Source organism: Phaenicophaeus curvirostris, chromosome 9 (genome assembly GCF_032191515.1).
Source record: "Phaenicophaeus curvirostris isolate KB17595 chromosome 9, BPBGC_Pcur_1.0, whole genome shotgun sequence".
NCBI lineage: Eukaryota > Metazoa > Chordata > Aves > Cuculiformes > Cuculidae > Phaenicophaeus > Phaenicophaeus curvirostris.
This window is the reverse complement of record NC_091400.1, coordinates 18,916,182-18,940,933: the sequence shown is the minus strand read 5'-3', so window position 1 is coordinate 18,940,933 and position 24,752 is coordinate 18,916,182. Positions and strand designations below refer to the sequence as shown.

General features: G+C 45.3%; 1 protein-coding gene across 4 annotated transcripts in view; it reads right to left on the bottom strand.

The window, feature by feature from the left end:
* The window catches only part of PAX2 (paired box 2), a 97,194-nt gene that overhangs the window by 24,598 nt on the left and 47,844 nt on the right, over window positions 1–24,752 (bottom strand). For all 4 annotated transcript variants that reach the window (XM_069864293.1, XM_069864294.1, XM_069864290.1 and 1 more), the window contains 2 exons: window positions 5,354–5,529; window positions 3,418–3,544 (listed from right to left, as the gene is read on the bottom strand). In XM_069864293.1, coding sequence (XP_069720394.1) covers window positions 3,418–3,544; window positions 5,354–5,529 — 303 coding nt within the window. The remainder of the gene's footprint in view (window positions 1–3,417; window positions 3,545–5,353; window positions 5,530–24,752) is intronic.

The window sequence follows — 24,752 nt, the reverse complement described above, 5'->3', positions numbered from 1 at the left end:
TTCATGTATGCCTGTTCCAGAAGATATAACTTCTGATGGTGCTTGACCTTTATTCTCAAAGGATTCGAGATTTCTGTGAACAACCTTGTACTTCTAAAATACTCCTGTGCTCCTGCCAAAATCTTGAGGTTCTCCTTTGCTCACCTCTCGGTTGTTAGCTACTGAGTACCTTCCAAAATCAAAGACCTGTGGAAACTACTGAATAAAAAAAAGCTATTTAAAAAAAAAAAAAAAGCTATTTAGGATTTCTGTGTTTACTTAGCCCTGTACAGATCTGCCTTGGCTGTTTGCCTCCTAGAAAAATAATTGAAGTAGAACATCTCTGAATGACAGAATTGTTTTCTTGGTGTTCAACTGCATGTACTTGCCTTATCTTGGTATGCTCAAACTTAGATCTTTGCTTGTAGGAAATCCGATTGGTGTTGAAAGATACTGTCCAGGAAACTGCCAGGGATCTACGTCAGTCTAGCTATGACGGCCATGCAGCTCTGAGGCAAGATGTAGCTGGCCTACTAGTCTGTGTGTGAAGGAAGAAGTGAGGTGTTCTCAAGCAGCTCTTAAAAACTTTCTGATACTTCACAAGAAGTTGAAAATTTCTACATTATCTGTTCTATGTGAAAGCCAGCGGGAGCATGTTTCCTAGCCCAGTGCCCAGCTAGCCCTTAAGAGTAAATTCATTCTTGGAAATTCCTTGTAGATATTTAATGGGGAGAAATAAGGGTAACATGTCTGCTCCATAGTAAGCAAATGTTTTTGTTTAGCTGCTTTAGGAGATATGAGTAACAAATGGACCATCAAAGATGCATTAGACAGAATTACTGTGAAAGACAGTGTTTGATATTGGTAGTACTAGGCAAGGCTGTGCTGTATGTAGCTGTGGTGCCAAGCTGTGTCTTTGAGTAGATGCCCAGGACTTTGGGGAGGTGGCTACTTGTTTTGAAGCATTTATAGCTCTTCAATTCTAGGAATTTCACAGACAGAAAAAGGGACTTCAGCAACATCTGTACTTAACTATCTCACTATATTCCAGGATTTTACGTAGTTATATATTCTTGAGATTTTGATGGCTTTTGGAGGGGTATATTCTCAGAACAGCGTGAGCTGAGAGCACTTGCTGAGGCAAGCTAGTCATGAGCCAGATAGAGGAGAAGGAATTTCTCTGCAGTCTTCAGAAAGGGCAAGCATCCACTGCCAGACAGCTTTGGTTTGGAAGGAGCTAGTGATGCTTTTTTCCTGTCTGGGAAGACAGAGCTGGGGAGACTTCCTTGTAGCTGAATTTTACATCCCAATGTGACACAGAGTTTGTACTCTGTGAACACAGCGTTTGTACTCTGCATGGATGGATTTGTTTCACATTTTTTTTCAGATATCACCTGGGTTCACAGACTGCCCTGGGACAAGAGAAAAGAATCACTTCAAAGATGACACTACAGCAACAAAACAGGCACCCAGTAATTCAGTACTTGCTGTTACTCCAAAATCCCTTCTTGGGAGAGGGATCTGGGTGATACCAAAAAAATCTTCATGCTCCCAGCCTCTTCCTTTATTTCCTGACCCGGGCAGATCAAGAGGCAGCACTGAGTTCCTCATCTCTCTGGTCCCTCCTGAAAGCATTGCCCAGCCTCATAGCAAACATATCATGAATCATTCATCTTTAATAGATTATGCAAATAGAGGACATCAGATCAATGAAGATCAATAACTGCAACCATTTAATTGCCAGCAAAAACATTTTAAGAATGAGCATTATCTGAAGTCCTTTCTTGGGTAATGGCACCATTAATCCAAACATTGGATCCTGGCCTAAGTGTAAGGGAAAAATTCTCTGCCTCTCTTCCCTTGCTGCCTTTCAGAGTGTTGAGGGGTTTTTTCCCCCTTTCATTTCCAGTTTCTGAGTTTCCCCATCATTACCACGAGTGAACAGCTCCCAGCGCTGATAGTTCTGCTTTTGTTACTCTGTGCTGATTGAAATGTCGCATACAGATTGAGATGTTAGTGCTAAGTTGCCGCCTGGGAATGTCAAGCTGGGTCTGAAATGAACTTTTCTCACTCTTGGATCCAGATGGATCAGATGGGCATGTTCTCAAGCTGAGCTGGGAGTGTTACAGGGAATAGAGTGGCAATGGCACAGGGTGGCAGGGACATGAAGATTTTCTGCCTCAGCCCACAGCCTCTTCTGTGAGGCTCAATCTATCTCCTGCTGTCCACTTGCGAACATCATTTCCAAAGGTTGTACAGTGTCCCCAGCCTTCAGGAATTCTGCTTTGATATTAACAGGATGGGATGTACCATCTTCACTTAGGCAGAAAGACTAAAACCAACTACTTTCATGGCTTCTTTGAATCTTAAACTCTGATTTTAGATGGCTCACCTTTACATCAGCTCAGCTCCTTCCTTTGCTAACACGACTTGCATCTCTTTGTCATCAGTTACTTCTCAATTTACACTGTGAGGTTTCTAGAAGGGCCACAGCACTTGTAGGGTGAGGGGGATAGACCAAACCAGAGTGAGTCACTGGGGCCTTGCCAGCTGCCAGCTACCCAGGAGATGTGCAAATCTATGGCAGCTGTGTAAGCAAGTAGCAGTGACAGCTAAAGCCTGAGAAGAAGGGCTGTGGCACCAGATCTCCTTATGGCTCTAGACACGCGCAGGACTTGCAGTCTAACTAGTATCAGGACGGTGTGCCCCCAGCCCCAGGACAGCCCTGTACCACTCAGGTGCTGCATGTGCCATCAGTGAAGAGGAAGTTTCTGTGGAGCAGCTGCTACAGAAATTGCCTCCTAGTTCTGCCCATCACCATTTCTCTACTGTCTTGCACTTGCATTCATTTCCTACTCTCCCAGTCACACCTGAGTTTAATGTTCCCACATGTGAGGGAATGGGGAAGGCTGTGAACAAGTCGTCTTGCCAGCCGCTGTTAGAGGCTCATTGGCTTAAGCAAGTGGTAGTTAAGCACTCACAGTTCAACAGACCTCGGTATTTAGTTTGCAAATGCCCCTTCCAAATGTCAGGTCTGAATAAAAGTTCAATTATTATTTCTCCCCAAGAAAACCAAGTGAGGACCACAGGTGAGCCATGGCCCTCTTGTTGTCAGACACAAAGGAAAAATTCTCATATTTGGATATATCGGCCCTCCACCAACATCCATCCCTAAGCCCCACCTGGGCACACAAGTTCCCAATTCACACCTGGGTTTGCCTGTCTCTGAGTCACACCTAGATACTATTAGGTGTACCAAAAACTGTCAATACTCTGAATTTGAAGCTTCTCTTGAGCCCCTACATCCTCCACAGTCTTTCTGTCTCTTTCCATGTTTCCACAGAGGGATACATTGCATTAGCAGAAAAAAGCAGAAGCTAATGGTGATGAGAGAAATAAATAAAAAGCTTGGTTCTGCTGTTTGGTCAGCCAGCTTACCGGTCACCACAGGGTACGTCTGGGGTCCTGACACATTTGTCCCCAGGTCTGGGTTAGCAGAGCTGGATAGACTTGATTTGACTTCATCGAGACCAGGGGTCAGAGCTGGGAGGGAGTACTCATTACCCTGGGGAAGAGAGGAAAAGACAGCTCGCTATTGATGCGCCAGGAGAAAGGGAAGGGTGTACAGATGGGGGGGAGGAAGAGGAGAGGTGCAAACCCCCGCACAGATGGAAGAGGAGGAGGAAACAGAGAAGATGAAGTGACAAGAGGGCTGCAGGGGGGTGTTCCTAGGATGAACTATCCCACCCGCCTGTGAGACACTGTGAAGGGTAAGCAGGGTGAGGGATCTGGCCCATTATCTGTGATATGACTGAGCCTTCATTCAGTGCTATGGAGATGGGGATGATGGCCTGGGCCAGCCCAGGGGAGAAGAAAGGGGGTGGGAAGTGTTTGCCCTGGTGACAAGGACAGCTGGGGCAGAGGACTGCAATGACATGACTGGGACAGGCAGGCTGTAGGAAGCAGCCAGCATTGGCCTGCTGTAGCCAGGCTCTCTACTGAGTCATCTGCCTCCCCTCCACTGTTACCTCTGTCCTAGCTCTTTAAAAACAAACAAAGAAGCCTCATCCCCTGCCTCTATCACTCTGTGCATTGGGGTATGAAATTGGGGAGGGGGAGCCACATGGCTAACAGAAGGGTGGGAGGGTGACAGCCATTGAATCTGAAAGGGTGTCCTGTCCGAAAGGCTCTGGTAATTGCCTTTTTATTGTGGTAGCCTCTGGACCAGACGCAGGAGCTGGAGAAACCAGGAAAACTACAAAACAGCAGGAAAAGTTGCTCTGATTAATATTACGTTAAATTAAAACTGATTTTCTGCTCTTTCTGCTCCATTTTTTTCCAAAGACTTCCCCAACCCCCTCTCCACATCTCCCCCTCCTCCAGCGGGCTCCCTGCTCGCTGCCCCCTCCCCGCCCCTGTCCCTGCTTGGCTAGGACTGCCTAGTCATTTCCAATTCCTTCTCGTATTGATCTTCCTGTAGAAATCAGTTTTGTAATTAGCTGCAAATTAGGCCTTCTACTGGGGGTGAGCCTGCCCCCTGATTTATCACCAGAGTAATTCGCTGTGATCGGAGAGAAATTAAAATGAACTCAATTAGGCTTCGGATTTGCTTTATGGGCCCTGCTCAGAGTTTCAGGGGGAAAAATGACTGTGCTGGTGCTTAATAGTCTAATGAAAGTAAATAAAGGTTATTCATTGTAATAAACCCAGGGACTCTGGGATAAAGGGAGTCCACAGCCAGCCTCTCCTTCTCTTCCTTTGTTGGTTTATGGCTTGGGGTGGTTTAAAAAGACTTTTGATTTTCATTTTATTAAGACAAACAGCTTTCGGGATAAAAGGCCGGGGGGAGTGTGGGACTGAGGGAAAGGGGGGGCAGAGCTGCAGAAGTGTGGAAAACTAGGTTGGAGATGGGAATCAAGTCTCAGCTTTGGGCCATGAAGGAAAATGCTCTGTTAAAGAACGACCCTGTGGCTCGCTAGTCACCGGCATGTTCTGAAAGTGCAGGAGTTTCCATGAAATGCTATCTGCTGGTAAACATGCATAGCAGTGTCTGCATGTTCATGGCAAGAACATGCCTTCGTACCTGCTGGTGTGTGTGCAGAGGGAAAGATGGACATGGAGATTAAGGAAGGGCACAGTGTGCATGTATATGGCAAGTTCATGAGAGGAAATAGAGCTCATGTATACACATGCATCCCCACAATCATATATTTACAACTACAAAGTGCTGTGAAATGTAAATGTGATGTATGTTCAATAACAGGTCAGTGTGAGAACAAGGGGTGAATTGGGGGAGAGTGGTTTCAGTGAGGAAAAATCCCTGTCATCATCCTACGGGTGCCTGTGGGTCCCCATTTCCAGGCTGGGCCCTCACCTGCTCAGATTTGATGTGCTCTGAAGTTTGAAAGACGTCAGGGTAAGAAGGACGCTCAAAAACTCGATCTAAAGCTTCCAGCTGCTGCTGGGTGAAAGTGTCGCCACGAAGGTGCTTCCGCAAACTGTCCACGCTGCTCTGGGAATCTCCATTGGGAACTGAGCCCTCGGATACATCTGCAGGGCACACACAGAGAAAACAGGGAGTTAGCACCACCCTGGCTTGGATCAGCAAGGATGCAGGACAAGGACAGAGTGGGAAGAAGCGAGGCCCTCTGCCTCCACCCAGGGAGCTGTGCCACTCCTGCTGGAAGGGGAGGCTCTGAGGACCCAGGGAAGTACCCTCCTGTCTGCTGGAGCAGCCATGCTGCTCCTATAGGCTCCATGGGACTCTCCTGCTCAGGATGAGTGAAGCTGTGGAGAATGGTGCTCAGTGCAGAGATGAGTTCCCGTTCCACTGATTTTCAGTGTTAAAAATTGCCAAATTTCCATTGCTGAGCATAAAATGGGAGCAAAGCACAGCGATTAGCATCGCTAGAAGTCTACTGGAGAGGCATCTTACAGAGAAACTGAGAGTACTGAAGATGGACCTATACTGGAGAGGGCCGAGGAAGCCTGGAATGGAGAAAGGGCTCTCTTACAGCTTATAAGGGAGTCAGTCTCTGTTGTAGCTCCCCAGTCCCAACAGAAGTTATATCTCTGTTCCAAATTCCTTCTCATCTGATCATGTCCTGTCATACCCCAGAAATGTCTTTCATCCCCTCAGATATCAGAAATGAACCTGTTTCTGACTCCACGTTTCACCAGAGACAAGTCTCTCTGTGGACTGTCCCATCCAATATACACTGGTTTCTGTTATGATCTCTATCACACTCTCCTATATATAGCTTGTGATTTATCACCACCCATCTCCCTGTTATAAAACTCCCTTCCAAAAATGAGATGAATCTTTGTCTCTCTTGGTCCCCCTTCCTATCCAAAATGAGTTATTGTATTACAAAACCTAGTCCTATTCAGTGGGAATCAGACTTCCTGTTATTCCTTTGTTCCTACTAGTTAAAAAAAAAACCCTTTTCTGGTAGAAGCATCACCAGAATTACATCTCTGTCCCTGCAACTGTCCTCTGACTCAGTCCAGTGTCACTGCAGGGCCTTCTGCCATGTTCCAAGTGTTTTTACCTCTGTTGTGCCCCACATCTCTTACAGCTTCCTCTTCCCTCTGTGGTAAGTCCATTATAAATGCCCTGCCCCATCCAAAGTTAATCTTTCCCTGTGATAAACCATCTTATCACCCACCTGTTGTTCTTTTTCTCTGTTATGCCCCAACTCAAATGAGGTGCATTTATCTCAGTTATAACCCCTTTTTATCTGAAGTGAGTGAGTCTCCTGCTATTAGCATCTGTCATATCCAAGGTGAGTCTGTCTTTTATAACCTCCTGTCCCAGCTGAAGTGAATCTTCCTTTGTCATAATCCCTCATCTCATCTGAGGCAAGTCTGCTCATTATAATCTTCTCCAACTGTGCTGAGTATCTTTCTGCTGTCACCTCTCAGCCTAACTTTGGCGATACTGGTTATAATTCCCTGTCTCATCCATGCTGATAAACCTCCACATCCTCCATGCTGAATCCCTACCTACTGTGCTTCATCAGACACAAGTCTGTCTTATCACCCTGTCTAGCCTAAAATCATGTTCTCCCTCTTGCACTGTCATTATGTCCCTGATTTTTCACTATTATTTCTCATACTTCAGCCTTCCTCAGTGGCTTCCAGTCTGTGAATCTCAGAAACTTGCTGCCTGTCAAGAAGGTGATTGGAGGATCTGTATTGACCTTTTCCCTCCTCCATGTGATTGTGAATGGGCTCATGGGTAGACAATGCTCCCAGGAGCCTGGAGTGGCGTTTACTGTGTACCAGTCAGAACCATGTCACTCTGCTGCTTCATCTTTTAGCTCATGGAATGTGTCAAGATGGGTATTTTCCTGGCACAGTTAATGCCCAACTGGTGGCCCAGAGTTATAACTGAGCCTGCTGCCTCTGGCTATGAGATATATCCGTTTATAGGTGATTATACGATATGATATAATCAATAGTACATTATATACAGTAACGTAGTACAGTACCACTAGCAAGACCATAGAAAATATTACATATTGATTTGTCCCAGCCAGCAGCTTTGCCTCAAGCAGCCCCTTCTCTCTTTCTTTTCCAGCCCTAGACAGAGGAGGGCTGTTTACTGGCACTTATCCCTGGCATTTTCTGCTCTCATAGAATCATAGAACCGCCAGGTTGGAAAAGACCCACCAGATCATCTCCTTGGGCTCTTTCACAGAAGGGAAGCTTCTCAACTTCCTGACAGCTGGAGTTCATGACATATTTGACTATGAGAAAACAAAGCAAGGACCAGTCTTGGTGGACTGCATGCAGTGTGTGTCAGTGTAGTCTTCATGTTTTAGATGGTCTGGGATGCTACTGCAGGAGGTGGCTTTCAGGACTAGGATAGCTCAAGGCTCCTGCTCCCAGTTCCAGTAGGCATTTCTCTCTGGTCCTCCCTACAGAAAGCTGGTAAAGAACTCCTGGGTCCGGGCTTGGGGAAAAAAGTGTGTTTCTGTATCAGTGCTTGTCTTAATGTGTCCGTAGCCTGTGAAGCTGTTTGCTTTTGAGTATTTTTCACACGTCAGTCAGTGTGTGTGACTGCGCACACCATGATGCTAATACACATGGGTATTTGTGCAGTAGATCATTAGTCTGGTATTCGTTAGATTCTGCATCACTGTACATGCTGGGGCAGCTGTTTGTTGTTTTCAAGGATGGCAGCCCTACACTGTGCCTGGTTTTCTGTGTGAGTGGCCGCATGTTAATGTATACAGTAGAATTTCCATTGATTATTCTGGAGTCCTCAACACAGGAGAGACTATTGGAACGAATCCAGAGGAGGATCATGAAGATGGTCAGAGGGCTGGAGCACCTCCCATATGAGGACAGGCTGAGAGAATTTGTCTTGTTCAGCCTAGAGAAGAGAAGGCTCCAGGGAGACCTTAGAGCAGCCTTCCAGTACTTAAAAGGGGCCTTCAAGAAAGCTGGGGAGAGGCTCTTTATCAGGGAGTGTTGTGACAGGACAAGGAGTAATGGTTTTAAGCTGAAAGAGGGGAGATTTAGATTAGGTAGTAGGAAGAAATTTTTTACTCTTAGGGTGGTGAGGCACTGGAACAGGTTGCCCAAGAAGTAAGGGGTGCCCCATCCCTGGAGTTGTTTAAGACCAGGCTGGATAAGGCTTTGAGCAACCTGATCCAGTGGAAGGTGCCCCTGCCCATGGCAGGGCATTGGAACTGGATGATCTTTAGGGTCCCTCCCAACCCAAACAATCCTATGACTCTATGATGGTCATTAAACTGGATTTTACCCTTACTGGGTTGCCCTGTTTGGTTACACAGATCAGTGCACACATGCATGTATATTTGCAATTCCTGTCTGCCTGCAGAGCCCTCTGCATGTGTGTCTCCTGTGTGCACAGGCCATCCCTTTGTGTGAAAAAGCTGAAACCACAGCTTTCCCAAGTCGCTGTAGGAGTCTCTTTTCCTTCATTTATTCAGGGGCCCTTCAAATCTTGACAAATCTGTCACTCTAAATTTGCGAGAGATTATGGTGCTCTCTCCCTAGCACAGGGAGAGGTGATATATGATATCTGCTGCCCCTATTGATTGCCTGATCTGGTGGCAGAGGGCTGGCGAAATGAACTTGAAATGAACATCATGCCTCAACTCATTGTGCGTATAATACACTACTTAATCCCACATTTTTCAGCCGCTATGGAATTCAATTGATCAATCATGTCCCTCTGATAGTACTGTTTTAGGGGTTATTGCTGCTCTGCTCACTGACCTTTTTATTTATTTATTTATTTGTGTCAGCATGTGTGTGTGTGTGTGTGTGCACGTGTACATGCACATAAGTACCTATGTGTATTTGGGAAATTCAGGAGCAGCTGATGAGAAAGGATCTGTATAGTCAGTGGGAAATGAAAGAAAAAGATGAAGAAAGGTGAAAGGCAAGGAACAGGGTTAGACAGGAAATCAGAATGATTAAAGCAAGCAAATAGGAAGTGATGGAAAAGTTGTAAGAGAAAGGTGAGGCTTTGGTTTAGGTAGGTATTCTGGATATGTGTGAGGAAGGCATTCTGACATGGTCTAGGCTTTAAAATCTAGAAAAGAAAAGATACTGTTGACAGAGGCCTGTAGGCTACCTTGAGGTGGACCTCGTCTAAACAGCTTGCCGTAGTATTGGACTGAATAATTGTAGGGCACACAAATCCCAGATTTCATAGAGCAATAATTTGAGATGTGCATATGGATTTTACTTATGAAGTGGAGAAAGTTTCACAGAGATGATCCTGAAAGACAGATTTATATATCTTCTGTTGCTAACACTGAGACAATCACAGTCACAGATCATTATATTTTCTTCAAACCCAAAGGACTATAAATACTCTGTGTTTCTTTTCTGGTGTCAAAGCCTATAAAGGGTGTGTTTATGTTTTTTTTTCCTGAAACTGTAAGGGACAGAGACTTATCTCTGGCTTTAGATCAAAGCTGCAATTCTCATCTAAGTGTATGACTCTGTGAGCTGGACTATTAGGAGATGCCTCAAATTCTGTAATACACAAAGTATGAGAGCTGACAATTGTGTGAATATGAGCAAACATGGCAGTAAGAATCAGAGAGGACTGCAGGGAAGAGATGGAGTACATCAAAGGCCTGTGAGTGAGAGCAAAGGGAGGCCTCATGAGGAAAATTTGAGTTGGGAAAGACTAGAAGATCCCTTGAGGAATGGCACTGTGGTGAGGAACAGTCGCTTCACCTGATGAAAAACAGTGCTAGGAGTAAAAACTTAAGGGATGGGGATTTGCCAAGAAAGCAGCTCTTGGAATGGGTGCTGTAGAGAAGGAAGGGTTCCGCTGCAGGATGAGTCTGGGGATGCCGCCTAGGTAACTGCACTAGCTGTACCATTGAGAAGCCATCACCTTTCCCAGTTCCCTTTTTACTGGGAAGGAAAACTCTGTGGTACTGTGACACAGAAACACCTCTCTCTTAAATCAGAAGGATCTTAACAAACAGCTTGAGAGGTGAACCATGGCCTTGGTCACTGTGTCCCTTACAAGAGTACAGAGTTGCTGTCAGTGTGATCAGGGCTGGCCTTGCACACGTGACAGGAAACATCTCTCCTCTATGTGCGCTGCCGAGGGAGCGTGCAGAGCCGACGAGCAGTGTAAACCTTTGACACAAGACACAAAAATGCTCCACGGGTGTCACGGAAGTATCCTGACAGATAACAAGGAAATGCTGTGCTGGAAGACACGGGAACAACCTTGACTACAGCTGACATGGGGAATATGCCCATTAAATAGCTCCAAAATAAAGAGATGTTCTGAGGTCTGGAAGCCACAAAGACACCACCAGGTACAAGTAGCACAAAGTAGTATAATACAGTTACTTTGCTGGCTACAGGTGACAGAGAGCACTCTTGCTCAGTGGGACGGGGCCATCTCAGCAAATAATTCAGAATTACTGCTGATATAAGAAGACCTTTGTGGCACAGAAATATGTAGGAGGGTCATGCGAAGCTGTGCAATGGCACACAAGCATGGAGATAATGTTCTCTTTTGGGGCAGGGGCTACTACCGACCCCGTGATGTGTCTGCCTGCTGCCTCATGGAGCCCCAGTCTCAGCTGGGGCCTCACAGCACTACCAATAAAAATCACAGTCATAATAAAAGCAAATGTGACTGGCATGAGAACTGCCAGCCATGTGACACAGCAGAACCCATCTAATTGTCAAAGCCTCCAAGGGAAACACACCTGTCTAACATAGCAGTGCTGAGCTGGCTGCTGAAATGCCACCCCTCTGCACCAGTGCCAGTGAGGTGACCCTGTCCTCTCCCACAGCCTGCTCTTGTCACTGTCCCCGCTGGGGTGCTTAACCCCGAGCATCGCTGTCCCACTCTCCCGGCACTCGTGGCCACACGCACTGCCCTTTCCCAAGTCACTCTTTGTGTTAAGACTGCTCTTTCCCTTTATCCAATTTCCCTTCTCTTTTTCCCCCTCTGATGTGTTCCTGGGTCCCCACGAAGCCCGCGCCTGTCAGGCAGCTTTCCTGGACGTCCCAGGGGGCCTTTCCCTGCACTGCCAGTTGTTGCAGTTTCAAACTCAATTGTTCTCCTCGGTACTGAGGCAAATGGAGTCATTAATTACCTTCTATCGGCTGGGCCGAGTTCAGAACGCGATCGATAGCCAGCGCTTGTCATTCACAGCAGCCAGCCCTGCACAGACCTTCACGCTGCACTAGGTGTGGGTCCAGGAAGGAGCTATCAGACCTGGGCTTTAAACCGTGGCATCAACCTCCTGCTGAGAATAGCAGAGCTCCTGCATCAGTATCTGAGATGACCCCCAGACAAGGGAAAGGCCAGGGACGAAGACCTTGGCTGAGGGAGAAGATCACACTTTTTCATGTGATCAGAAGTGTCTGATACTGCTGTCCTGGTCTGCACAGACTGATCCAGTCTGGCTGTCGCGATGTTTCTAGAGACTCCATTGGCATCCTCAATGATTATTCAACTAATACTGTACTCCCCACAGCAGTGACAAGGGCAAGGACTGGCAGCTCTAATCCTGTGATCTTTTCACTGGACTAGTCTTCTTGCCCTACTCAGTGGGGTTTGGAAAAGGCAGGCTGTAAAAGTTGGTTTACATTCCCTTCCAGAAGAATTTTTGCAGCCTTTTAGGCAGCATGAAAGAAGGCACTATCTGTAGATGGATCAGTTCTGTATTTCAGCACGCAGTAGTACTGCAAGAATTGTCAGGACTTTGATTGTGATAACTGAAGTGGTGGGGAGAAAGATGAACCTCAAATTCAGGAGGAAAGTATCCCAAGTGAGTGCAGGATTAAGATGACAGATCATGGAAGGGGCTGGCAAGGTCCAGCAGTGCATGGAGAAGGAATGTTATCAGGGGTCTACGCTGTGATAGTGAAAGAAGGTATGGTACAAGTTCAGGTTATGTACAGTATCCTGCAGAAATAGGGAGATGAGTGCTGGAGGATTTTCACCTCAAGAAAGTTTATCAGCCTTTATGAACTCTGCTGTTGTTTGGATTCCTGTGTCCACTTGCCTCAAGGGAATCCACAAGCCTGAATCTATGCAAACTGATGATATTGTGCTGGTCCACGTGTCTCTGTGTAATTTAAGCGTGCCAGCAACACATAAGCTGTGGGTATTCATTACTTAGATGCTCAGTCTCAGAGCAGAAAGGCTCAGAAACAAAGAGATTTTGTGATTTGAAATGAGGGTATACCTCAGCTGAGAAACTGGTGAGCAATGAAGGCTGCTCATGCAGGGAAGTGAGCGTGCCCGACCAAGGAAGAGCGAGATGTGTGCCAGGACATGACAGCTGGGGGCTGCAGTGCTTTTAACACAGGGGTTGCATATGGCAGAGCACCTCAGACACAGCAGGGATGGGCAATGCAGCTTTAATGCAGGGCTTACATGAGCAAAATGGCAATGCTCAATGAAAATGTAAATGAAATGAATTGTGTGTGCAAACGTGTAATGAAGTGTGTACTCAGATCTGTCTTGGATTATCACAGGAGCATGCAAATGTGCATTTAAATGTGTGTGTGTGCATGAAAATCATGTGTATTTACTGCAGCATCTAAGTATATGATTGCAAATTTGGCCCAGAGCATCTGGGAAACTAAGTCTGTACAGACTTAGATTAGTGCATTAGATAGTAATAATTAGCCCATCCAGCCTTACTGAATATACCTGTAAAGGCCTTTCTGGCTGTTAGGCTGCAAGCAGTTGCCTCAGATGTGTATACAAGACGTACTGCAGCATGTATACGAGTGCAGATGAGGCATGAGGTAGTCAGGTAGATGAGCCTAGGTAGTCAAAGCTGGTGGCTTCTATGTGAACAGTCACTGCAGCTTTGTGACCTTTGGGTATGCTGGAGGGGAGTGGACATATTCTGTTCTCAGTCAGGTTGTTGCAAATCCACAATTTCCTTACCTCAGAAGAGGCACTGGGGACTTATACCGTTGTAATGAGGGACAGAGTGTGGGTCTAATGTCTTTTACTAGCGCTATAAGGCTTGACTGTTAGGCAGATAGAAATGCAGCTGCCTGCAGGACCCAATACACTTGCTTTGTTTATGCTGGCAGAGTAGCAAGCTGCTCTATCACACGGCAGGCCAGATCCTCTAGTTAGTGTAAATCTCTAAGTCTCAGTCTGAAGTGCATTTAGTGGTTATACTGATTTACACATCCTGAAGGTTATCAGAAGGGTTATCCTGATTTATGCTGTTGTAGTGTCTACAGTGCAGAGCCCTCAGGGAGTGCTGCTGCCACAGGAAACCAGGGCGCCAGGAGCTGTGCTGTTCCTTCTGCCAGGGCAGAAGATGTTCTTAGAATCATTGGCATGACTTAGCTCCTTCCTCTCATCTTCCTAAGCCCATTTGTTGGGGAGCTACTTCTTGACAGGATTCCCCTTGGTGAGCACATAAAAAGGGTGGCTTTTGTTAGCTCCAAAGGACAGAAGCAACACAAAAAATTACATCACATGCAGCCCTAACTATGCTTGTTTAGAGAAACTGCTTGCATTTATGAAGTCTTTGGTGCGGAAAGCAGGGTTGCAAATGACTGCATCAGAGCGACAGTAAAGGCCATTAATTTCCTGTTATGTTTTCCTGTGTTGGGGGCTTTATTAATTTAATTTTACACTGTCGAACAACAGCGAGCGCTGACACCGCCACACTCAGAGGGTTTTTTTTTTTACTCAACCAGTGCTTTGCCTGACATGCAAATCAACACTGCTATCAGGCCTGCTAGGGGCAAGGGAGGCAGCACGGAGCTGGGCTGTCCCCATCCAGCCCCATCTCCCAGTTTCTGGGAGATCTCTGAGATTTCAGTGGAGCACACTGGCAACCCAAATGCCACCCACACTACAGCTCAGCAGATCTAGATCAGGCCATGGGCACATATAATGCACAGTCTAGAAAATATTAATTCCTCTTCATGAAGCCTGCTGGATACCATTGGCATGGTCCCCCGTGAACATGCCTTTTAATACCTCCTTTCCTTCAATTGCCTTTGCTTTAGAGTCTCCCTTCCTTTCATTCCACCTTATCTCCCCCTCATATACACTTTTGCCTCAAACACACAGGTGCCTCCCCCGAGCCAGATGCTAGTGAATCATGTTATTGGAAGCTCTTCTGAGTCAGCACTAAACCAGTGCTCAAGCAGAGTGTTTCTAGAGGTGCCATTTTTGACATGTCATAAAACAAAGGCTCCAATCACTCAGAGTCATTAAAATTCCCATGGCACTTTTTGCAAGAGTGCAGACATTAACCTGGCTGTCCTGAACAAAATCCAGCCTGAGTGATTACCCACAGCATATCTTAATTCTCCTGTGGTTTCATTTGGACATGGCACAGCAAAATTTCACTGTCGATGCTCTGTATTGTTCAACATCTGCCATGGTCCACCTGAGAGTCAGCCACATTTCAGTAGTAAATGAGATCTTCAGAATGGGAAGGCTAATAAACAATGTATTATACAAGATGGGTAATTGCAAAATGCCATGCAATGAAAGAGCTACAGGCCTGCAATATGCTGCAATCTGCTTGAACTGTCACCGTGCAAACTCTTTTTCTTGAATGCTTATTCCTATAATAACTGTAAATCATTAGTAGAGTAATTTGGAATCTTTCTGCATGAGCTCATATAAAGGCCCTTATTGGGATACGAAAGAGCCTATATTGTTAGGACCTCTATAAGATGTGTGTCAGAGATATTTTCCAAATTGAAAGAGGCAGTCCCTAAAGGAGGGCCCTAAGTATTTTTGAGGATTAGCTAGTGAGGCGTTTTTTTAAATTGGCTAGGATCTAATAAAGTTGTCCCAAACTCTAGGATAGTTCTGATCTGCTTGCAAGGTCAACTCTTCTGTTCAAGGCCTGCCTCTTCCAATACTGGATACCAAAAGCCAAAGTGAAAAAACAACATGTCCTTTGGACACCAAGCATGGACCTTTACTTGTCCTTTGTAACAGCCTTATCTAAAGTACCTAAGAGAGGACTAGAAGGCACTCAAGACTTGATGGACAATTCATACACAATAACCACCTCATTAGGTTTTAATCAGATGCCTATAAACCTGTTGTGGCTTAAAAGCAGAGTAACACCTCTAAGCTCCAAAAAAAAGACAGAGCCAGTGAGAGAAAGAAATCCTGACCTACTCCACAGCCAAATGGAAACAGTGATATCCATCACCTAGCTCCTGTTCTGGCAATGTGCTGCTGTATGTTTTCCTGTATCTTTTGACCTGTGTGGGAAGAGGACTTTGTACCTTGAACTTGACAGAATGTAAGCAGTAGGATGCTTGGATAAAGAAAAGCAAAGGAGAAATGTGGATGTACACCTTATTTTTAGTCCCCTTGACAAAATTCTGACATATTAAAGGGCCCTAAAAAGGGCATGAATTGCATTTGACAGCTATTCAAAGTGCCCTTTATTTTAATCTGATAGATGCATGGAAAAATCACCTTCAAAGAATTATAGATGGAGACAGACAGTGGACAGATAGGCATGTCTGCTCTGTCTCACTAGATAGGTGTCTGTAACCATATCTTTCAGGCCATCTACTGTTCAGTGAGTTGTCCTCCATATGCAAGACCTTAGAGTTTAGCCTAGCCTCTGCAGGCCAACCTAAAATGCTGCTCTATTCAGGTCTTGCTTGGCAGCCATAGAGGTAACTGGAAGAATTCCAGTATTCCCAGAAAGGGTCGTAGAATGTTCACAAACTGCATTTTTCTGTAATGCAAGTTCTTTTGGCAAAATCAAGCACACTGTTTTTTATTTCTCCTCTCCACTCTAGTCACCTCCCTGCTTCTCAGCTATTCAACCAAGATTCTCCCAGGCTAATCACTTGGTGAGATCTCATTGCTTCACTCAGGGATCCAGTGAAACAAGGCTGGAGGATCTGATGCCATCACTTAGGGAGGCAAAGAGCTTCTGTTTTCCTTCCAAATAGCAGCAGCCACTATTTTGGGAGGAGGGGTTTCTCTCTGGTCCTGACTGAGGAGAAGGTGCTTAGTGTTTTCCTTTAGCACAAGACACCCTTCTATAGAAACGATTTCCATCTATGAACAGCAAGCGATGCTTAACAGTACATTGATGTAGACTTGAGAGTGCAGAGATAGCCAAATTAGGAGCTAATCGGTGCACTGGGAATTGACTGTTGGACCCCCTTGGCTGCTGGGATGTGTTTGGAAAGAGAGGGAGATGGGGAGAGAGAGAGAGAGAGAGAACAAGAGAGAGAGAGAGAGAGAGCGCAGGAGCCGTCTTCTCTCGACTTCTCTCTAAAGGTTGGGATTCCTGAGGCCGCTGCTGTCTAGTGCTGTCAAGGTCAGCAGGTTCGGGTTCACTGAACGGTCAGGATGGTTTGAATTACTGGCACTGCCTGCCGATTCCTCCGCTGCTTGTGATCTGTCTTCCAGCGCTGGCTGCGGGATGCGGCTCCCCAGCCATGTGCTGTGCACTGTGTGGGGCACAGCGAATGTCAGAGAGGCAGATGCTCTAGTTAAGAGGATACGTTTTTAGGAAGATTTAAGAAGCCAAGGCAATGTCAAAGAAGAGCACATGTTCCATGTGCTGAGCATGTGGAGACTGGGCTTCCAGAAGCAGCAGTTCTGATATGTTCTTCTTTTACTTGGAGAACTGCCCCATACAAGCTTCTGCCTTTCATGAAAGTTAGGAGAATGGCTTGAACAGAGCCTATCAAACCCGTATGGGGTGAAAAAACTGTTGGTTGTGACTCTGTCCAATTCTGTATAGGTAGAATGCACAGTCAGCAAAACTTAACATGTGAGTCTTTATATAAATGACATTGCTAGGACATTTTTCCCCAAACAAAATAGAATCAGAAGAGGACTGGAGTTTGTGTAGAAGTAGTGTCTGGTGTTTGTCTTTGACAAGAACATCTCCACAGGCATCACTGACTGGCTTTGAGTGGGGTTACACTACAGAGAAATCTGGCCCTCTAAGTCCATAAAATAGAGTGCATATTTTCCACTTCTTATTCTGAGGTTTATCCTATACTTCTGTGAGTCAGTTAGCTCCTGGGTGCAGTCACATCTGCTACAGCTATGTATATGTAGTTTTTGTACTCACACCTCTGCATCTGCCTAATATTTCTACACCTGGAGAAAACTCAGTGTAGTGCTAAGAATGGAGTTACAGGGGGCTGCCCATACCTGGTGCCAACACATGAGGCCTCTTGTGCAGCACCCTCAGTGCTCACTAAGAGATGGAGTCATGCAATCTCCTCTGTAAAAGAGAAGCCTCCATCTCCTCTAAGCTCAGCACAGGTAAGCTAAGCAAGTTGTCCATGTGGCCTGGTGCCTATGCATTAGGAAGTATGTTGTGCCTACCATCACCTCTGCTTTTGACTTCTGTCCCAGCTACCTCTTCCAATACAGAGCTCTGGCAAGAAGGGTCACGGACAGTGCCCAGTGTCGTGCTGCTTTACATTAATGAGATACACACAGTGTAATCCAGCAATGGAGTCAGCTCTACAAAAGGAGGTAATAGCAGGCTGCCGTGAACAGAGTAGCTCAGGTAATTGGTTTATCTATCTAGAAGCAGTAGTAGCAATCTCTGCACAGACAGAGTAGCAGTAAAGTCTGTTCCTTAAGGCTATTTCCTTTGTCTTTTCAATTGCTTGCACATCCATGTGAGATAGAGGGAGAGAGAGAGAGCTAGAGAGAGAGAGAGGGAGAAATGTTAATTTGTGAATTAATGGCTTTTCTCAGCGGAATTGTAAATTCAAATGTCACCTCACAGGGTGACACTACACTGGGCTGCTGAAGAAGCAATGATAAGATCCCCCCCATCCCCATGCCTACATATACCCATGCCCCTCCCCTCCCTGAAAGATAGCTACGGAGTGGAATATGCTACTTTTAATTTGCAATAACACCTCAGCAGAGGGATGCAAAAATGACTGCTTTCTGATCTTCCCTTCCGCAGTGAGCCGGGCCACATCTTTCCCTTTCCACCTCTACCTCCTTCCATCTCCACTTCAACCCCTCCCATTTTAAACTGAGTCAAAGACAACACGTTATCTCAACTCCCCCCACCCCAAACTAATCAAAGGATGAGCTAAGGGAGGGCTCTTTAGAATGGATGCCTCTGCAACCCTCTCCTCTCCTGCAATAATCAGGTGAATTAATGACCCTGAAGTTAAAGTGAGCACTGATACTCAGGCGTTGTGCAGCGTAGGGGAGAAAGCCTTCATTGTTTTCGAGCAGGAGGCGGGCAGCAGCAAGGGAGATTCATGGATGGAGATTGAATATGCAATTTTCTTTCACCTTGCCAAGAGCTGCCCCTGGGCTGTGCCTGGCCTAAATTTTTTTTTCCTCTTGCCATCTCTGCCTTATCCGGCCCTCCCACCTCCCTTCCATTCTTTCCAGAAAATTACCTTCAAAATTGATTTCCACTTTTACAAACAAATATAATGGGAACATGAGGAGGAAAAAAAAATCTTGGGCTGTGATGAATTAGGGCTGTCAGGTGCTTCCAAGTCTCCTTTGTTTTTGTTTTACTGCCTGTTAGGTTCTTTGTTTTTCCAGCAACTGGGAATAGTGCCGCTGCCCATAGAGTCCCTATGGCCAAGGCTACAGTCATAGGATATGTCCATCATTTCATGACTGTGTTATCCCCGCTCTCCATCACTGTGATGCAAACTACTAACAGACTGACCCAACCCTTCACACAAGTATGCAACTGATCTTCTCATGGAGACACTGCATGTCACACACTGTAGGTGACCTGGTTCCTACAGCCACTGTCCAGGTCCACTGAGTTGCTTCAGGTCTTCTTCACCCTGCTCCTCCTGTTCTCCTTTGCCTTACTCAATGGATTCTTGAAGTTTTCCCAGTCCTCCCTGTTTTGACAGATCAGTCTGGGTCATTGGCATGTCATGTTGATCCCTCTTGTGCCTCAGTGCCATGTCACCTGGATTCCATAGCAGGATTGCCTTTATGTCTCATTGGCCATGACACCTGGCCCCAAAACAGTGTCATCCCAATCTCCCACTCTCATGCTACCCAGCTCCACTCTCAAACCAGTCTCATATCCCATTGCCACATCACCAACAACTCTCTAAAAACACCATTTGCCTGCACATTATAAGCTATTCCTGATCCCTTTTGCAGTTTATTCTGTTGTCCACTGTGCATTAATCTAGGATCCTCGTGGATCCAGGTACCATGTTCCCTCTGGCTCCTTTACTCTTTTCATCCATGAAAAAACAGTAACAGTCAGTTCCCTGAATGCAGGCAGAACCAGTGCACAGTTCATCTAGAGTGAGCAAGAAGATCCAGAGAGAGAGAGGCACCAACAAAGCTAGGAGGCAGCCCCTGCACAGGTGGAGACATGGAGCAGGCAGAGAGACTGGGAGGAGTTGTAGCTCTGACTCCTGCTGGCACATTAGCTGCAACAACCCCTCCCAGGAATTAGTCAAAAAGATCTAACCATGTACTGAATACTCATAAATAAACAGACAAGCACACATTCACAGCACTCACACAAATAAATTTAAAGAAAAGCTCTACAGGTAAATAAGACTCGCAAAATGCAGCCAATAGTATTTAAACACACAAAAATGAAAACTGGGACACAAGGAGGTACTAATGCAGGCGCATGTCAATTAAATTTGTAATTTCTGAATAAACAACTTACAAAAATGTACATATGCTAACTAAACAAACACCTGGAACTCAAAGGAATTTCCTTAAATTCATATATACAAAATTAAATAATGGAAACAAATACAAACTATTTACATAAATAAACAGCCTTCACACAGGCAAACCCAACTGATATATATGCAACATACACACAAATATATAACCCCAATGCAAATACACATCTGTACAAACTATATACAGAAGTGCACAGCACTAACAGGCTACATATATCTAGCAACCACAAAGATACAGTGATACTCCAAGTATGTAAAAATACATACACACAGAATATACATACAAATATAAAACATTCACATATATGTTGAAAATGTGAATACAAATACCTGGCATTCATAGAAATACATAGCACTAATGCTGAGCTGCATACGCCCAGAAATCCATATGATCCACGGTATACACAGCTTAACATACACATTTTCCATGTCTCCATAGGCATGCACAAAAATACGGGTCCAACCTGTCACTCACCCCAGTACATAAGCACAGTAAGTAGAAACCAGTAATCCTAACACAGAAATACAAACACAAATGCACAATCAGAGACGCACACAAATATAGCTGAAGCCAGACCAGCTTGTCTTCAGATAGTACCAAACCCTGACAAACTAAGCAGCCCTATAAGCTTTAGAAGCAGAGCATTCTGTCCAAATTGCTTTCTATGATGTAAGCTTTTAACTCTCCCTTACCTGAAGTCCTCCTGAGCAATGCATACCCCAAACCACACGCACAAACACACACACACGCATATATACTGTCTCTCTTACTTACAGACTGACCTCCAGATTCATGGTGCAGCAGCCCACATTTCTGACAGTGCTGTGCTGCTTATTCATTCCATTTCCCTCTCCTCTCTTTTTCCACACATACTCTCCCTTCTCTGACCATCCTCCTGCAGTTTATTTAGAGAGGTGCAGGATGAGTAGCTGACACCTTTCTTATGTCCTGAGTCTTGCCATCCAAAGACCCTCAGGAGGGAAAGGTGGGTGGCTGCTGAGAATAAACTTCCTCTTCAATTTAGAATGGAAGGGAGTGTTATTGACACTTGTGTGTATAGACACAACGAGCCTGGATGTCTGGCATGACCACTGCTGCTTGCAGTGATTCCCTGTTGCTGCAAGCTGATAACTCAGCCACACTGCATGAAATAACACAGTCCCAGGGAAAGCAGGATAAAGACACTGTCAGAGTGGTAAACACTGAAGAAACTGCTCACTCCATGTGCGTAGCCAGAAACTGAGTGCACACCCTGTAACTGTGTGATAGTTGGAATATGGGGTTAGCACCTGAGGCAATCTAACTGCTTGTGTCTCCAGTGTCATTAAAACTATTTCTGACCTGCAATAAAGTAATCGCATAGAATAATGCAAACACATTAGCTACGTTGACAGGAAATCATAGCACAAAACAATGTAGCCACACCACATACCCTTGTTGTCAACACAGCAGTTTTGGAAGAACAGAAATACACCTAATGTGCCCAGAGATCAAGATACATCAAGTGCCACGATAGAGTCAAGTGGAATGATTCACACATACTCTTTGCAAACGCATGCAGGCAGCATAGGAAAACAAATGTATTTCCCTACAGAATAGTTAAGGGCTAGACCTCTCTGCACTAGTTCAGCTACAGCACTGGTAAAGCATCATCACACTGCAGACGACAGCATAAGCAAGCTATATGTCCTGAAACAACTCCAGAATGCGTGGAACAAGGTGGTCATACTTCATGAAAACATATGATTCTCAACACGGTGCTGCAGTGACACAGCCACTTTGACTTCACTTTCATGGCCAGGTGACAGTCTGTTGTCAGTCAACATGTTACATCAGCTACAGTAACAATTATATGAATTTTAATGACAGTGCAGCCTGCAGCAGGGTGCCAACAATTACTGCATTGTAACAACCGTACTGCATGCAATGATGCAGACATACCACCAGAAATAATTCACAGCCACCTCTATGAAGAGTGTAATAGTAATACAGGTAATCTCATCATTAGTGTCACAAACCCACAACCTACAGTGCTAAAGTTACAAAACGATTACCACAGCCACACTGCCTGCAAACATATTGGTGCCACTGATACAAAGTCACCTGCAATTTCACAACCACGTCTCCCAAACTACACTATCATTGCCACTCTGAACAACACAAATGGGATCTTACTTGCAGTGGAAGACTCAGCTGCTGTATATCTGCTCAAAAACTCAGACCTTCTTAAACACATTATACATCTCTCCTCTTTGTGCTACTTGCCACTTAAACAATTGAGGTCAAAATTTTCTTCGGGACAGTCTATGTCCTGGGTCAGTATTTAAAAAACCAACTTTTTGGACTGGGACTGTTGCCAATCCCCCTGCCTCACACTCTACCTGAAGCAAGCATCCCTACTTTCCCAGCAGGAAAATGAGATCATGACCAGGTAGGAAAATCCCCAGGCTGAATAGTGTAAAAAACCCTGCCCTGCAATCAGAATCCTCCCATTTGGACTGAGGGAAGAGAAAACCGCCTGTAGCAAAAGCAGTGCTTCTCAGTAGAGGGTGTCGTGGTAATGACAGAAAATTATGTGTGCAGCACCAAAAAGAAGAACAGTGATGCTGCCCATCTTGCAGCTACAAGACTAACAGGGCAAATGCTCCATCTGCTAGTAGGCAGTACCCTCTTTTGCATAGCTCAACTGCATTTTCAAAAGTACGGTGACCCACCTGCACTGATGCAGCTAACACTCTTTGGAAAACACCACCAAGATCTGCTAAGATGTGGGTGACCCTTTATTGTTCCCCTGCACTGACACAGCCCTGCATCACTTGCTTTGATATAAATCACTCCAATCATCAAAATGACAGGTGAAGAAAAAAACAGAGGAACTTCTACCTTCTCCGCTTTGCTCCCCCATCTCCGCTGGGGATTCCTTTACTGCAAACAGCCTGAGTATTATTGCCATTCACAGTACAAATCACTCCGTCCCTTCCTCTCCCACAAACCTACTGCTTATATTAGCACTGATCATAGTAACAAGCCTGTGGGTTTTATTACTACTGATACTAATAATACTGGACACATTACGTCTGCTCCCGCCAATAACAGACTACAGATATGATCCTTGCTAATGCTGATAATACTGGGGGATATTATCTCTGCCATTGTTGGCACAGCAGTTATTATTGCCAGTAATGCTGTCAAATACTGCAGATATTGTCAGGGACCAAGATTAATAATACTGAGATTGTTACAGCACCAGCCTTGCTGGAACATGAATCCCAAATGAGAATTTGGGTCTACAGAAAATGTCTCTAGCCTGCTATGAAGAGAAAGAGCTATTTCTGATAAGACCGGTTTTGTAAAGATCTCAGAAGTTTCACTCAGCTGGAGATGCTGTGGTATGCAGGGAACAGTTTCAAACACTGTTTTCATATTATCTAATTATCTGTCTATCCATCCATCCATCTACTTATCCTTCCTTCCCTTTTTCCCTATCTCTCCATTGCTCTCTTTATGCAGTGCTCAAGGGTACAGTACGAGTAATAAGAATTTTTTTGTCAGTGCCTCTGGGTCACCCCAATTCTCATCCTTTTAGCTGTCAATCAGGGGGTTATGGAAGAACAGAAATATTTGCATATTACTTTTCCCCTTTATCCTTCTGGTCATCTGATTGCTGTTCCTTAGTCTGACAGTGACCCTGCTGAGCTTGGCCTGCCATCCCAGCTTAGTACAACATTAGGATTGTGAAGAACCAGGAATTCCTGTTTCCAGCTGCAGCTTAATACTGCAAGATCCTCGCTGGTCTTGGGAAAGTCATTACATGCTGCAGGGCCACTTCTGCCTCTGGAAGATGGTGGGTTAAGTGGTGGGGAAGGTCAGAGTGAAATTACAGCAGCATTGGCTGTGCCCGTAGACTTCAAGAAATGGCACACACTCTGCTACACAAGTGGTAGTGAAGTTTTTCAGCTAAATTATTTTAAAAATCTTAGGTGACCAACTTTCTGTTTTATCTAATCTGTCATTGAAGTAAAAAACTGAAAGAAAACGAATACATGGTCTTAATGGGGCAAATCCCGATGATCCTTTGTAAGCACTCACCAGAGGAAGACACACTGCGTTTTGATGAAAGACTTGTGATCTAACAGTTCCTTGTTGTGACTAGTAGACACTCAGAGCTACCTCCCTGCTACCTCTCTCTCAGTGCCATAGTCTTCCCAGGTCACCCTTGTAGTAGCAACCAGAACATTTGGTAGGTTGGGATAACCCCTCTTCCCTCCAACTCCCTGTGAGGAACACACCTGGCTGTCAGCGTCCATCGCTGAGCCCACCTCATGCATTTGTCTGGCTCCTTCTGTCCAACTCGGGAGTTCTGCTACATCATCTTGACACATAATTATCTCTCCTCTTCTTAATCATCTGTGCTACTGTCTAATGTAGGCACCAGCTGCAGCAAGGAGGACCTGGGGGAGGGGGTGTGCTCAGATAGAGGCTCCTCTGTCTTTCTCCCATGTCTTTCTCCCCACAGCCATTGCAGAGGTCGCTAACAAGGTTTACAGAACCAGGGATTCAGGAGCAGCTTGGTACTTCTCCCTTTTCTGCTGAA